Source organism: Epinephelus moara, chromosome 2, assembly GCF_006386435.1.
Source record: "Epinephelus moara isolate mb chromosome 2, YSFRI_EMoa_1.0, whole genome shotgun sequence".
Taxonomy (NCBI): Eukaryota; Metazoa; Chordata; class Actinopteri; order Perciformes; family Serranidae; genus Epinephelus; species Epinephelus moara.
In genome coordinates, this window is record NC_065507.1 from 23,580,067 (window position 1) to 23,596,773 (window position 16,707).

The 16,707-nt window shown below is 44.6% G+C and overlaps 1 protein-coding gene across 3 annotated transcripts in view; it reads right to left on the bottom strand.

The window, feature by feature from the left end:
* Window positions 1–16,707, bottom strand: part of schip1 (schwannomin interacting protein 1) — a 281,861-nt gene that overhangs the window by 38,865 nt on the left and 226,289 nt on the right. The window contains exons 1-2 of one of the 3 annotated variants that reach the window (XM_050068322.1): window positions 12,918–13,509; window positions 9,169–9,957 (exon numbers count right to left, since the gene is read on the bottom strand). In XM_050068322.1, the coding sequence (XP_049924279.1) occupies window positions 9,169–9,957; window positions 12,918–12,926 (798 nt within the window). In that variant the 5' untranslated portion in view covers window positions 12,927–13,509. Of the gene's footprint in view, window positions 1–9,168; window positions 9,958–11,864; window positions 12,795–12,917; window positions 13,510–16,707 lie in introns of those variants that run through there. The other 2 variants (XM_050068313.1, XM_050068304.1) reach the window with 2 other exon arrangements.

The window sequence follows — 16,707 nt, forward strand, 5'->3', positions numbered from 1 at the left end:
GTGGAGAGTGGGAGGCGGGGGGGGGGGGGGGGGGGGGGGGGGGGGGGGGAAATGGTCTCCTGCTGTATTTTGGCTGCGTGAGAACATTAGACTATAATGCTTCCTGACAGCTTGAGGAAGAGGACAATTAGCAGGGAACAGGAGTGGGAATGGTTGTGAAGGACAGGGGATGTCTGAAAGAAAGGAAGAAGGGAAGAAGGAGAGAAAAGAAGAAGACGGTGGAGACTTGTGTAGTAAAATGAGCTGGCATGAGCCTAAGCTGACTTCCATACCAGACAGGATATAGCACAGGCTGAAGAGGGGTTTGACTCTCAGACCTTGAATCATGGTTTGAATGAATCAGAGGACGGGTGTGTTTGTGTGACATTTTCTGTATCAATCAAGATGATCAATCAGACAAAGAGTGGAGGAATGTGTAGCTGTAGGCCATGCGTTCCCACCCAAAACACTGGTGCTGCATATCCAATCACAGCAGCATGTCTATCTGATTTACCCACAATGCAGCCGGCTGTCCTTGGTGACATGATTCTGAATCATTAAACACACTCCTCTTCTAGATCAAGTGACCAAATAGGAAGCTTATCATTTTATCTACACCTCTAGTGTCATTATTACTCATCAGTACAAATATGTTTTTGTTTGTTTACCTGTGCAGACAAGAAGGTATTATCAGGTAGCTGATTAAACTGTACTTTGACACCAGATAAGAGCAGTTAAGGCATTACCACGCCTGTCTACGAGACTTGAACTTGGAGTTTCTTGGGTGTTTGTGTTTCCCCTGGTTACAGTTTGTATGTAGAGCAGGCCTGTGATGATAACTACTTTTGCTGGACAATGCACTGTCCCAGAAATAGTTGGGATAAATAATTGTATGCAGCATTATGATGCAAGTACATCCTGTGACAGTAAAACTTGTCTCAGATTTTTTTCTTCTGTTTTTTGTCTTCTGATTAGACACTAAAAAAAGGTTTATATGCTGTGTCCTACAATGTTCGGGAAAACCCTGCTGTTTATTCTGGTATGTGTTTACCAAAGTTTTGTTCACATTCTTATTGTGACAGGCCTAATGTAGCATTTACGGGTAGAACATTCTGACAACCAATCTAAAAGTTTACATCAGTGTGTGCAGGTGTGTAACCCATCGAAACAAAACATGGCAGCCCACCTGACTTGGCGAACTGGCTTTCCTTTTAAAGCACAGGTAAAGGCCTTGGGATCAATACTGGGCTCCACAGTGATAAATACTTGTCAACAACAAACACAACTATATATCTTTGCTACATGACACTCCAAGCAGACAGCTGGCCATCGGGCACGTTTGCAACTAAAGATTTTAATTGGTCGCCCCAGTGTGCCTGACATTTATCACACTGATCTACATAATGCAGATTCAAAGCTCATAAGTGCAAGTACCGCTTGCAAACTTTGAGCTGTAGTCCTATGCTGTTAGCAGATGGCAACATATGCTAAGTAATGTTGTCATGATACTGGAGTTTCTAACTTTGATACAATACTTTGAAAACATTGATATTCAGTACCATTTTTGATACCACAAGGCAATTTTTTTAAATCAAAAAATAAATAAAACAAGGCTATAATGTGACAACAATGCCTTTTATCTCTAGGCAGAGTGACTGTAGTAACTGTAGTAGAAACCGTTTCAAATATTCAGAATTAATATATTTTGATCAATTGATATTTTTGACAACACTAATGCTGAGGTTAGCATAACAAGCCAGAGACAGTGAGTGTGATGCCTTTTACTGCAACAAGCAGATTGGCATGTCTGTCACGCAATGGTGAGTGTAAATAAAAAGGCAGAGCTGAAGGATGACATGCTAACACACATTCAACGGCATCACCCAGATGTGCTGATCACTGGGATGAGGAAAAAACAAACCAGAGCAAAACTCCTCATCCCTGCTGCTTTAAAGGAGTTTTTACATGCAAGAGCATAATATAATAATATTAAAAAATACTGAAGCAAATTGAATTTACTTTGGTGAATACTGGAGCCAACGGATCATTATGGATTTGTTCTTTTTCCCACTGTACCAAACTTGCACCAAACAGTAAACTGTGGTTTGAAACATGTATCCTTACACCCCTGGTTAACAAATGACCAGTGTTTATGGGAACTGAAAAAAGGTATCACTAAAAATGTTTTATTGCGGTGCCAAATGGCACAGTGAAAAATTCTGGGTGCATCTAAATAATGTGCAGGTGCACCTAGAAGAAAAAGTTAGACGCACCAGTGCAACAAATGCAAGGTGTTAGTCCGGAGCACTGATTTGCTGGGCTGGTTGAGCACAATAAATCATGGACAGTGAAATACTTGCTGATTTTACCCATTTAAGGTATTTTGTTCTGATGTTTTGCTTCTGCCAAGGACCACAGGCTGACAAGGCCAGTGTAAAGCAAAGCTTTACAGTGCCAGCTGTGTCTTATCTGCTTTATTCTCCATTTGTTTTCCAACCGTATATAACAAGACCCTTGAAACAGATTTACTGCTTTGGCTTGTTTGTCTTTCAGAAGTGTCTTTGGAGTGTTTTTTCCTCCATACAGATGGATGTGTAGAATGCATGCAGTCACCAGTCAATCTTTTTTGTGTGTGCCAGTGTAACTTTTAACAGTAGACTTGAAGTGAGATGAGGCATCCAGAGACAACACAGAGATTTTAATCAGTTGTCCTTTTGCTAGTTCTTTGAGCGCTGCTCGCTGTGTCACTTTCTCTGCACCTAAAAGTAAAGGAACATTCAAAACAGGTGTAAAGCGCGAAGCTTTGCTTATTTAAAACAGGATTCAAATACATGTGCACTGCATATTTCATGATATTTTTTTGTGAGAGAGAAAAAAACACGAGAGTGCTACCAAGCAGAAACCCACATATGGTCAGAGTCCTGCCAGCATGAACCTGCTCTTTGTTAGAGGGTCACACAGAATATTAGCTCTGAGGAAACTGAGATGCATGGACAGATGTGCAGCTGGCTCAACTTTATGTTTCATTCTTGACATATTTAACTTTTCTGCTACACAGAAACTCAAAAGACGACATGTCACAGCGGAGGAATGTAGTGCCCTGGGCTATAATTACATTAGGAGGCTTTAGGAGGCTTTTGGCAAACATTTTATCTAACTTTGAGTCTGAACTTTTGTCCTGGTTTGACTACAGCCACATGTAATGTTGAAAAGTGGACAGAAAGCACACTTGTACAAATTTCACATTCTGCTTTACCTGAGTTAAGTGCCCGACTTGCTGTGAGGAATCCAAGGTTAAGCTGAGATGAACAACACTCCACTGATAAAAAAAAAAAAAAAGGCAAGGAAAAACAGGTCTACCAACAGTGGCAGACTGTCAGGATACCATGAGAAGAAAAGGATATCCCTTGATTCAGTGAGGTGAGTGTGTGCATGTCTATGGACTAACACAAGACAGAACACTGCCTGACTCTAAAAGCAGAGGCGGTGCACTCACTGTGTGTAAGGAGAGTGTGTGTGCAAGCTGTGGTGTGCTGAGGGCCGGGCGTGTTTCAGCTGGTACCGGCACACACTCACACACTCACACACACGAGGAACAGTGGTTAAGCCTTGGGGGCTGAACCAGACACTGGAGCCTCACAAGGCGCTCTCCACACCTGGCTAAAGCCCTGCCCCCCATCTCCGAAGCCTCGTCCCACTTCCTACCCACATGCTGACTATCTACTCCTTCAACTTTCCACCCCTTCTTGGCTCGCTACTGTCTTCATTCAAACCATACCTCTGTCTCCACTCGCCTTCTCTCACCTCCCTCTACTACTATCCTCGCTTCAGATGTCCCTGCTTTGTTTCCCAATGCAGGATCTGATTCCAGTGTATGCACCTATTGTTTGTACCTATTAATATCCACTATAGCTGCACTGAGGACTTCTCAAACCCTACAATTTCTTCCGTCTCCTATCCTCGCCCTCTCTAGCTCTACGTGGCAAAGTCTGAGCACTGGGTGAAGGTAGTAGTTAGGTTGTTAGTGGAGGGCGGCGAGCACAGTTCAACTACTGAACTTGTACATAATCACAGAGCGCAGAGTGGAGAGAGAGAGAAACAGAGGAATCTCTCTTCCTTTGCTCTTTTTTCTGACCTCTCTCTGCTCTTCTCTCATCCTTTTATTTTCTACAGCCACTGAGTGCCTTTCTGGGGCAGAGCACTCCACACTTCCACACTTTGGTCAGGCTCTTGGCCTTTTTTTTTTAGTGTTTATATGATGCGCTTGAGCAGCACTCTCCTATTAAGTAGATGTTCATCCACCTGCTACTTTTTCTGATAGCTGGGAAAACATACAAACCATCACATCTGTCCTCAGAGAGATGATACACGTAAAGGTTGTACAAGTTTTTACAGGGCAGATGGACCGTTAGCATATTGTTATTTCGAATGGAATAAAGTTATGTTGCTTTATGATATGCCATTTCAAATTCCATTAATTTAATGCCTAATTTTGTATTGCACTGACATAAAGTGAAAGTCCTCCTTCAGTCGAGTGTGTTTTCCTCTATGTATGTCCCCTAAAATGTCTGATCTTGGCTACACTGGCTTGTACCTGTGCAAAGTTTGTCACTACAGAGGTGTTTTTCCATTCTTCTACTGAAGGGGGCATTATCAGCATACTTCCTTAAAATCAGAGATTGAATACACCTGGCAAAGTAGATATGGCGTGTGTCACAAATAAGAACAGCCATCCTGTGATTCTCAAACAGGAAACACATATCGACGGGGAAACAGATGTCAACACAACAATGGCAAAGTAACCTGAAAGAAGTTTTGACAGCAAACATCGTAGAGTGTGCAATGTTTGGATGTAAACCGGACCCTGGAGCTTCCTTCCAATATTCACTAAAATCTCTACAGTAGGAGCTATTACTATATGTTTCACAACCACTAATGCTGTGTCAGTCACTGCCAGTTAGCCTACAAGCTAACAAACAACAAATAACAGATGCTAACTTACTTTCCATTCTGATATTTCTGCTAGTCGCTGATTTTGGTGCACAAAAGACGCCTCAGTTGAGTCTGACTAAGGCTCAACATGTATGACTGAATCTTTCCGATGTTTTCTCTTACGCTAAAGCTAGCCGTCTTGATGCGCACTGCTCTTTCACCAGCTGACCAAACGCGAGCAGCGCTGGGGAAAGCAGAAAGCAAAAGCGAAACCCATCCCAAGCAAATTTCTCAATGAGAAAGAAGGAGTAGATCTACTTCCAGACCCTTTTTGTTCTTTAACAGTTATGTGGAAAAAACATGTTGAATAAAATATTAGTATAAATACTTCATGACATGTCTGGAAAGGGACTTTAGGGGACTTGCCAGCAAAGCAATAAAAAAAGATGGCCAATTTTGGCAGAGGCCAACATATCGTGACTTCTATTTCCTAGTGTTGTTTCCTTTTGGAGTCAAACTCCAAAAGCAAGGGTCCAACACTTCCCATTATGCAACTTAATCTTTTCATCAGACCTTTCAACACTCCATGCGTGACTTTTACACAGGTTTTTGGTTTAAGGTTTCAAATCATCTGGGGTTACTTACAGACCTAATCCTCCTACAGAAGTTGAAGCCTATGGCTCCTTCAGAGCTTCAAAAGACATGCAACTTGTTTTTATAGTCAAGTGATCCAAATGTGTAAAATTGGTAGAGTTCACCTTTAAAACCTCTAAAATACAGGATGGCAAGCCTGTAATCATTGTTGTAAGTGACATGCATGTGTGAAGAGAGCATGTAGGTGTTGGTGGTGTTTAGGGGTGACGTGCTTCATCTTTGTAATGCACTGTAAGAATATATGCATTATGGATTTCACACATGTCACAAGGCATTAGTACGTCAGTGTGAACCTACGCCTGAACACACTGTATTTGAGTCTGCCTGCTGCTTGACAAATTTGCTCAGTGCTTGATATGAAACAATGCACTCACATGTGCAGTCAATATTCTGGCATGACGAGAAGTTCAATGTGTGTGTGCGTGTGTGAGAGAGAGAGAGGGAAAGAGGGAGACACTTTTAAAGTAGGAGTGGTGCTGCAGGTCCCAGCACAGGCCCTATCTTTCTAACCACAGTTTACCCATGGGGTGTTTTTTAAATTTATTGAGCAAGTCTGGGTGTGGGATTGAAAAGAAGTAGCCTGCAGGCATGGATTTAACACAACACAGGGTAAATTTGAGTATAGATAGCCATGCATGTAGACTGCACCCATCTTTGCCTTTTTCACCTCAAGACCGGCTCGGAAGAATAATATTATTGTTTGTCTTTCAGGGGTGCGGAGCTAAATGGAGGGTTAGGGGTAGTGTTACCCCTGGTGTACTTGAGGTCCCTGTGGGCCCCTCTTTGCCACGCGACTCCAGAGTTAATTAGAAACAAATCACTAACAGGTCAGCATGCCCCTCATCCTCGTGAATCCTCCTGACACCACACCCACAGCCTGCAGGCAGGCGCTGAGATTACAGCAGCCAGAAACCACACCCTAACTAAACACACCTGCACCAATATGAGTAGTCCATTAGTACAAAAATGAAACAACATGCAGGATAAAGAAAGGTTTATACAGCACAGAGTAGCTCCAGTGCCCAAGAATTAATGTACAAGCAAAACTACAGCACAAAAAAACATGTCATTGCATGATGAAAAAGTACTTTGACATTTGGCTTAATTGTAAAAAGTGACACTGGAACTTCTCCTGTTTACTCTCTGGTTTCAGGGTGTATTAAAAAACATGATATACAGTGTTGATAAGTGAGCTTTAGAGGTGCTGGTGGGTGGATTTTGTTACATTTGGAGGCCAGAGACAGGCTAAATGTTCAGTCTTCGTGCTATTCTAGGCTAACTGGCTGCTGGCTGTAGCTTCATAATACCATACATGGCAATCTTTTCATCTCACTCTTGGCAAGTAAGTGAGTAAGTGCACTTCCCAAAATGTCAAACTACTCCTTTAAATGCAGCTAAATGAAGTTTTCAAAGCCCTGCAGACTCTCCTGCACTATGATTCAACCCTGTCACTGACCAGACAGTGCAAAAGGGACTGTTGCCATGGAGACGTGGACAGGACAACCACTGTGCAGGAGTAGGTCTCTATGCTATGTGTATCCTGTTCATTTTTACCTAACCCATATTTTAACATTTTCTTATATAAACAAAAATGTATGTGTGTACTGTAGCTGCATCTGACTGGAGACCAGCTGAGCGCATCTCCAGGCACTGCAGTGACAACCACAGATTATTAGCTTTGAGCGTCACTGTGTCCCGTCTCTCTGAAAGCACAGATGCTTTTGAAGCTCTACTGAAGCATGAATATCTCTGTCCCTCTGGACCACTGCAACATCCCAGACAGACAGACCCCCTCCGTACGTGAACACACGCATCATCTCGCTGGTGGGTCCCGCCTGAGTGGATGTCTAAATATTTAACAACATTTTAAAAGCACCAGCCTCCCTTTTCCTCTGGGGTGTCTGCTAAGTCCTGCAAATTTAAGAATTAAGAAACTCAGGAGCACCATGATACTGACAGACATTTTCAGTCTCAGTTCCTTAAATGACACTTGGCTACTTTTGCGCTCTTGTTGGCAGGTTCGCAGAGGGTCAGGAAGCTCAGAGGTATGACAAAATAAACCAGAAGGTTAAATTTACATGTCAGAAGTTGGAATTCCTTTACGGATGTAGCCACAGCACAGTCTTTTCTGGTAGATCTCTCCTGCTCCCAGCTTAGGTGGTATTACACGGCTCTAAAATTCAAATTTCTTATCTACTCAGGGCCATCAAAATCTGAGGATTTTCCCGAGGATTGGTTTTTCCCTGTAATCGGAGAGACAGTCGGAAGCTGTGGCACTTTATCAGCATCCGGACCAGGCTATCTCTATCTACCACACCAGTCCTAGTCTACAATACCTTCATGTACCCATATGGGAGACACCAGCAGAGCCCAAGAGCGAGTCTAAACGGAGGAGCATGTGTGTGAATGTGTGTGTGTGCAGAAGATAGTGGCTGCATGTGGAGACAGAGGCTCTCTTTCAAGAGATTTTCCTCCACCCAGGTCAATTATATCACATCCCACTGCCTCGGGAGAGAGGGAGAGGCGGAGAGACGGAGCAGACTTTCCCCAGACTACAGCAAGCATGGAGGTGACCTTCTCGTTTAAGATGGACGGCAGGTAATGAACATTGACACAAACACATGAACCATGTGACCCCGAACTGCCTGAACCTTAAGATACCATCTTCCTGTCCTTTCCTCTCTCCTTCCTTCCTCTCATCCCCCACTTTTCCCGCTGCATTCCTGGCATGCCTCAGGGAGACAGAGGGGGCCTCCAGGACAGGCAAACAAAGACACACAACACACACAACACACTCACAATAGCACTGGCTGCAGCCATTGTCTGTGTGCACTGAGGAAAAAGTCTTGGTGCTTGCACACCAAAAGAGAACATCTACCCCTTTCTCATACACACACTGGCCTTAGCTTGGTTTTATTCAGTGACATAAGAGCATCTGCACTGAAACTGTGGCTGCTGTAAACAATTTTCTCCTGCTCCTCCCTTAGCGTTTTTGAAGCTACACCCTTTTGGACCCACAGAGCAGCAATAAACCATAAAACTCTGGCTGGGATTGTGATTCAAAGTGAGTGATGTCATGAGATTGTAAGTGAATCATAACAGCCTTTAGAGCTGGAGCTGCTGGTGTGGCATGAAAGGCCTGCAGCAGCTCTATGCAGAATGTCAGTGCAACACTGACCTCTTCTGGTAAGAACACCACATAGCCACAACAAAGGACATCCAGAGCTTTTAAAATTAGGTTAAACAGATACAAAACTGTGATGTCAGCACCACATTATCTGTCCAGAGTCATCAGATATTAACAATTATTTGCTTGCTCTGGTGTACATTAACGATCCTCTGAGTCAGTGTACTTATGTTGCCCAGATTTCCATGATGGTCAGGTTAATAGGTGAGGCACATAGCTTAACGCTACATTAGCTGACTAATCCCTCTACCTTACTCCAGCTAACCTAACCTCATGTTTCCAGCTGACAAAGATAGCTGCTGGATATCATATGCCCACCAGCGCATGGGAAAACTCCGTGTGAGATAACCTTTGACACATGAGCAGCAAAGCTCAGGAACATACTGGAACAACAAGTGAAATGTGTAGACACTTACAGAGGTGTAGTTGGTCTTGCCCATGTTGTGGTTCTGGTTGTGGTTGAGGTTCTGGTTCTCCTGCTCTCTGCACTGCAGCCCAGCCAGGTGTCTCTCCAGGGCTGCCCAGTCCATGGTGGGCAGAGGCTCCTCTTCTACGCTCTCCTGCTCTTTGTATTTCCCCATCCGTCCCCCAGTCCCTCCACTGCCTTCTCCACCTCCACCACCACCACCACCAACCCCACCAGTGCTGCGGCTCCCCCTGCCTTGACTGGAGCTGCGGTGGCGGGGCTTGGGAGTCCCTGTGCTGCCCTGCGGTGTACTGGGCGAGTGGAGCTGGTGGCTCCTGGGCAAAATCAGATTGCCGTTCTGTTTCAGTTCCTCTGGGACGGCTGCAACTGAGGTGGCAGTGCGTCCGCTGGGGGCCGGGAGGGGCGGGACGGTCTTCACATCCTGGAATTCTTCAGCGAGGCTGCGACTGTTCACTGTCTTCCTGTAGCCTTCGCTAAGGCCGTCAACCCCCCCAACACCTCCTCTGCCTTCTTCCTGACCGGGCGGCTGTGGAGAAGTGTAGTCTTCTCCATACTCACTCTCCCACTCCTCTATCACCTTCTTTTTATACTCTTGGTAGTCCTCGTCCTCCTCATAGTCCTCTAAGGTGACCAGGTCCAGAGAGGGGGAGGATTTGTAGTCCTCCAAATTGGCCAGGTCAATAGAAGGGGAGCAAGGTGTAACCTTGTTGGAGTTGGACTCTGAGCTGGAGCGACTGGATGCATCACTCCCCAGGTCCATGCCATCCTCCCGGTAATCCTGCAACGACAAACAAACAGAGAAAAAGAGTCAAACTGAGGAACACGAATGAGCAAAGAACATGAGTTTAATATAAAGACAGAGAAAAGACAGGGAAGAGGAAGGAGAAGAGGAAAATTAAAAGAGAATTTAGGGAAGTGTGTAGACTTAGATTAGTCACACCAGTGTTGTGGTTTGAGACCGCCGACCACACAGCACTTCCTGTCCCGCATGAACTTCCTTTCTGCACAGAATTTTGTGTCTCTCTTGGACGTGTTGTCTTGTGTTCTGCTGTTCTGCTGTACAACTGCACTGCTCCAGTGTTCCCCAGTCTTACTCGACTATGCTGAGTGATCATACATTCCTCTGCATTGGTGAATGTTTACATGTGCGTGTGGGCTTGTGCAACACTTGACACACACAGTGAAGGCGGAGCCGGTGTTGCTGAATGTGTCAGAATAATATCCCACCACCCACTGCTACATCTGTACAGCACCACAGGGAGAAAACAGGGTGTTGTGAGGGGTGAGAGTGAGTGACACTGACATTCCAATACACAACACACCAAACCGTGACATGGACAGATGAGTCCAGAGTTGTTGTCTAACCTTGACTGTGTCGCTCCCGCAGAGCTCCAATCACCATCTGACTGTTTAGTTCACAGCTAATGAAAACGTCCGCGTTGTTTACAGCCCTCCACAAATCTCCACCTGACCTGAGCCTCCTCTTGCCGAGTTATCAGTCTTTCTCTCCGCAGGAAGGCATTATCATAGTGCCTCACACCACTTTTAAAACTTAATGAAAAGCAAGGAGCAGCAAAATTTCTCTCAGGGCAAAGAGAAATGAACAACACATTCCTCGGTGATCCACATTATGAGTTGCTCTGGAAAAGAAATTAATTATGAAGATTGCTAATTACTGGTTGAGACCAGGAGGACTTGCAGCAGTTTTGCACAAGACTCAAGCGGAAGAAACTGCAACACATACAGTATTATCCTAATTATAATGAGCTTTCTTGAGTTATGGCTGCTGGACCACACCTGTGCAGACACTGGCTGTTGACGTCAAAGCCCAGTGCAGAAAATATCTATGTTGGGCAAAGCAATATGACTCAGCATCTTGGAGAGGAGATACACAAATTGCTGATGCAGAGTAGAGACATAAGCCACTCCGTGATGAGGAGCTTGCATTTCTCCATGAGAATAGAGGTAAAGCTGCTGCAGGGATAAAGATGGCACTGGTGGCACAAATGGGGCCACAGAGGCATGTTTGCCTTGGCCAAGGGCATCGAACACTTAATTTCCTGCAGTCTGGTGAATTTTTATGCACTTTTGTGCCTTTACTACATCAAATATTGTGCAACTGTCTTTAATTTTGTTCTAAATATTGAGGGGGACGTGGCCCCTGTGTCCCCCTGGAAGCTACACCTATGGCACCTATAGCTAAACTGTACTTAGTAGCAATATTAAAAAGTCTTGGTAACATATTGCACTGCCACTGGGGTGCTGGGACCTCCAGGGTGTTCAGAGAGAGTTACATTTCAGTATTATTACCTCACTCATGAATAAGACCAGTGCCAAAATGTATGATGCTGTTTTATTTTTGCTCCCCAGTCTAGACAGTGGTGATATTTACAACCCCACATCTACTTCCAAGAGAACATTTCCAATAATCTGTGGGTTCCTGACACGAGAAACTCCAGGAGCCCCTGTAGGTTTACAACTGCAGGGGGAGGACTTAAGGGAACACAACATTACTAGCCTACTTATGGCCTAATGCTGCGAAATCGCTTAGACCTGGCATTATAAAGCAAAACGACCCCGGTCACGATTAATGCGAATTTGTAAAATATGATGTTCAGGCTTAAAAATGACACACAGATCGTGCAATGTGTGGATGTATCATGACACAGCGTACAACAACCTTACCGATGTGCTCATCAAACGCGCTGGATCACCACACGGTCACCAGTCCCTGTGGTGTGTGAACCAGCCTGTCATCTCGGCTTTGTCACCCTTTAAGTGCTATAAAAACCCCGGATCCAGGAACCCAGGGTGGGTTCTCCTCTCCAAAGTGGGAAGACTGAATAGAAGCGGACTATCCGAGCTGCGATCGCGTTTCAAATCTCGGTCACCGATCCTTTTTTTTCTTGAAGTGTTATCCCGATGTGTGCAGCCTCCAAAACAAGCGCTTCCAGATATTATCGCGTCAATACACCACGGTCACATGAGCCCGATTAAAATAATGTAATCATTTAAAGTGTGTGTGTGTATGAGAGAGAAGGGGAAGGCGCTGCAAGACGGCAGGCTGAAGCGGTAAAGCTGATCCGCTGTGGGATTAACCGAAGCGCAGGCAGGCAGGCAGGCAGGCGGACCATACAGCCTGGATTTGGCCACAAAATACATGCAAATTGACAGCTGCACCGATCCCCACCCCGCAGCCGGGCGAGCGTCTGGGGGGCGTTTAATTTATGTCACAGACTACCCTCACAACTCCTTGTCGGTCTCTAGATGCTTTGGGGGCATCATCACATACGCCCAGTCCTTGCGTGCGTCGAGCGTATACTCCAAGCTGCACGCATGACAGTTGCATGATCACATCCAGCAACATATAATCTATATCAAGGTGGGCTTTTGATTTACAAACACACATCAGTCATGATATAAACATTTGGATTAATACGCGTGCGCTCCTTCAATGTGCCATTCATAGGCTACTCTTATGATGTAATGTTCCCAAAAAGTCCCAGGAGGAAGCTGATATCCCCCCGGCAACAGCGGTGACAGAAACGCCCAATATCACACTATCACACGGAAGATGACACCCCACTACAGCTGCGACCACACTGACCCCCCTCTCCATACACTATAATCGGCCCAGAATTAAAGTCACCGCCTGCATTAGTTAAACCCACCCGGGGAGACAGAGCTAAAAGTAGCCTGGATGCAACATCAGTGCCATTTAAACGCGCCCATACTCACTGTCATCATCTTTGTAGCCTCCCCGTCGCGTCTCAAGACATTGTAAAGTGTAAACCCCAGCTGTTAGACAACGGTGACGGTGCTGACTTGTTCCACAGCAGCTTGAATCTAAGGGCGGGTGGAGGTGGTGGGGCTGGCTTCGCTGGAGAAATTACAGAGAGCCGGTGGGTAATTCAGTACAGTCATCGCTCTGAGTGTGTAGTCTGTCCACACAGGAGACAACAGTCCTGCCTGATTGCTGGAAAAAACAGCGCAGATGTCTTAAAAATATCCCAGCAGGTCAACGCCGCTTCTTTCCTCTCCTCTCCTCCCCAGCACACACACACACACACACAGATGCCCAACCAACAGTCCAGCAGCAGCCTGCTCTCTCTCGCTCCCACGTCAGCTGGAAAATAAATAGGCTCGGAGTAAAGTGCGTCCCCTTATATTGTGGGCACGTTTCAGAGCTTCCACGAAACCAGGCGGCCCTTATCACTCAGTTATTACCGAGAAACAATACTTAAAAACTAAGCGCAAAACAAGCTGCTGCTCCCTGGCTGGCACAGGTTGAGTGTTTGTGGAGGCTCTGTCTCTATATAAGCCGGCTCTCTGTCGCAGCCTGCAGCTCTGAGGAGAAAGTGACGACGACAGAACACAACTAAAGCCCAACCTTCTGCACCCACTGACCTTGCAAATGACAGAGAGAGAGAGGGGGGAGCGAGAGAAGAGAGGGGGGAACTATCTAGGTGAATTATTAAACATACTTCTGGTGTTCTGAATTTAGAATATTTCCAGATCTGTTATTTTATATCACATAAAAAAAACCTCAGGGACTATTAGGCTTCACCAAACAAAGGCTGTCATTTTCATCAGCAGCAGAGTTTAGTGGTACACCTGTACCATCTAATGCAATCCAATGCAACAGCCCTGCAATAAATCCAGCCTGAGTGTGAGACTGACGATCTCAGTTTGGGTTGAGACTGTGTCACTCCTACTAAAAGTTGTGCAGGGAGCCACAGAAAGCAGGTTTAAAGGTAAACACAATCTGTACACAAAGTTATATTAAAGGCATCAACACAAATACAACATTCTTCTTTAATATCAGCACAAAGGGCAAGTTTATCATCAAACACCTACACATCAAATATCACATACTGCTCAGAGAGTTTCATATTAGATTAACAGCGCTGTGGGAAATCCCCAGCAGTGCACAAGGAGCTCAGAATCTCTCCAACAATCTATACACTATTAAAGGTTAACTTTCAACACTACTGACATGCTGCCTTTTTTTTAGCTAATAGAGGTTTCTAATTAAGCTTGGCAGAAAATCAGACTTCTGGAATTCAAGCCAGTGCAACAACACCACACGCTTCAGCCTTGAGAAATGACCATTATCAACCCATCTTAACACTTTGGCAACTGAAATTGAAGATTATAAGCTTCACCAAGATAGGATAAATACTGCAGAGTAGGTTTTCGTTTTGACATCAGGGAGGACACATATGATGTGGAGGGTTTGGGGATCCTCCGCCAGGAAATTGGCGCATCAAACACTTAATTTCCTGCATTCCAGTAAATTTTTACGCACCAATTTGTGCCTTTCCTGCATCAGGTTATGGTGGGAATGACATTAATTTTGTCAAAATAAAAGTCCTCTGCTACTTTTGAGTTTTTACTGGAGGGGACAAATGCACACGCTCGAAATCTGGATGTGGGATCAATGCACCTTGATAGAGTAGTAATGGCAGTAAAGGTAGAACTATTAGCTGATTAATTGATGAGTCAGTCAGAAGAATTGCTGGAGCTGGCTGCACAGATAGGAGGATTTTCTGCTTTTCTTTGATAGAATGTTGAATAATTTTGGGTTGTGTGGTTGGTTGGACCCACTTAAAGACTTCACCTTGGGCTTTTGACATTTAAAGGATTTATTAGTTAATTAAGACAATAGACAACAGACTTGTTGCTAATTAGTGCTGCAATATGGAGAAAATCAAATATCTCGATGCCAATGTTGCGACAGTATTGTAGGGTTGACTATCGGTGCTTTTACGAAATATTTAAACACTGAGATTTTTGCTAAATTATCACCAGTAATGTGGATACAATGACTAAGCAAATAATAGAACAGCTCGAGCTTTGTGTTAAGGTCAGAAAATTAAATCACATTACTGTAATGCAGCCTTCAAACCAGGAAAAGGCAACACTTACAACATTATGATATCCAAAATCTACGATATCTCGTCTCATATCACGATATCAATATCATTTTGACATATTGCCCAGCTGTATTGAAAATATGTTGTATTTCTCCTGTGATTAAAAACACTATACTAGACATATGAGTTGACATTCAGACACTCACACATGCAGATGGCAGCTGCAGCATCAGAGCTGAAGAGGGGTTAACACCAACATGGCATGATATCTTCATGTTGCATTCTGTTTGCTCTCGCAACAGCTGGTAATTTCCATATTCCGAAATGGAGATCAAGTTAAAAGTTAGTGATAAACCAATCTCATCCACAGCAGGAGTGAAACGTACTCCAAAGCATTTGTTTAACAAGCGTTATGATTAAGAACTGGATCTGCGTCTCTTGAGTGGTAAGCCAAACATTTGGAAATACAAGAGCACTGTGTTGAACTTCAGTGATGTTGTTGGGGATCTTTCTCCGCTCTGCATGGGCCGGTCTGACGCAGCTTAGATTTGTAGTTGTTTGAGGGATGGGAGCTGTCTTCGGATATGGTGCGTTGACTGTATAATAGCAGCACAAAGGACAAACCAGTCCATGTAATAACAGAGCAGTACTTCAAAGACCCCTGACTGAGCCTGTCCTTCCACTACAGTAGGACAGCACTAGTGGGGATCTCCCCAAAGAGGAGACAGCAGGAGTCCAGCCTATTGCTTCTACTCTCATTCCTCACCGCCTCTGCTTTCAACTCCCTTATCAGCCCCTCCACTCCTCCCCTCTGCTTTTTCTCCCCAATTCCCCAAACATTAATCGGTCATAGTCAAGTAAAGTGAAGAGTTGTAGAGTTAACTGAATGCCTTCAAGGAGGATATACTTTTGGGGGTTTTATCTTGGAGAGAATGCGAGGACTGTAAGTTCATATGCTCATCAGGCAATTAACGTATCATTAACTTGTCAACAGGAGGCCAGTATTGTTTAGGGCACTCTTGCACACACACAGGCGTGCACACAGTTTCCTTTCTTTGAAGTTTGCATTCCCCTTTAGCGTCAAAGCCTCTGAAAACAGTTTTGACATGGCATCCTTCCCCTCAGTGGATTGTTTCATGAAACAATAAAAGCAACAACAAGCTCCAAGTCAGGAGCACCAGATGAAGATGTCCGGGATGTGTCACATCAAAGCTCTCTGACACATATCTTCATCACACCTGGAAGAAAAAGATAACTTACTGTACTTTTGATTGAAGAGGTGGTCAAAGAAAGTTCACCGTGCAATACTTCTGTCATCACCTGTTTTTTTTTTTTCTCCAATCTACTAAAAAGCAGAGGTGCGGTGTCTGTCAAAGTGCCATTCAGTGGGATTTACCAATCACCGAGGGGCAGAAACATGCGGAAAAACAGCCAGGTCTAGATCTACAGTATCTGGGAAAGCTTTGCTCTATCTGCCTGCCTAACAGTCCATCCGCAACAGCTATCTGGCAGGAATCACTGAAGGCCCATTACTGACAGAGAGATAAGGCCGGAGAAAAGAATGCCCCTCAGATAATACCAAAAAGTCAGGGAACATCTTCCTCTGCTTATATCTGTCTCACATGCGTTTAAAAAACAGGGCGCTCTTGACA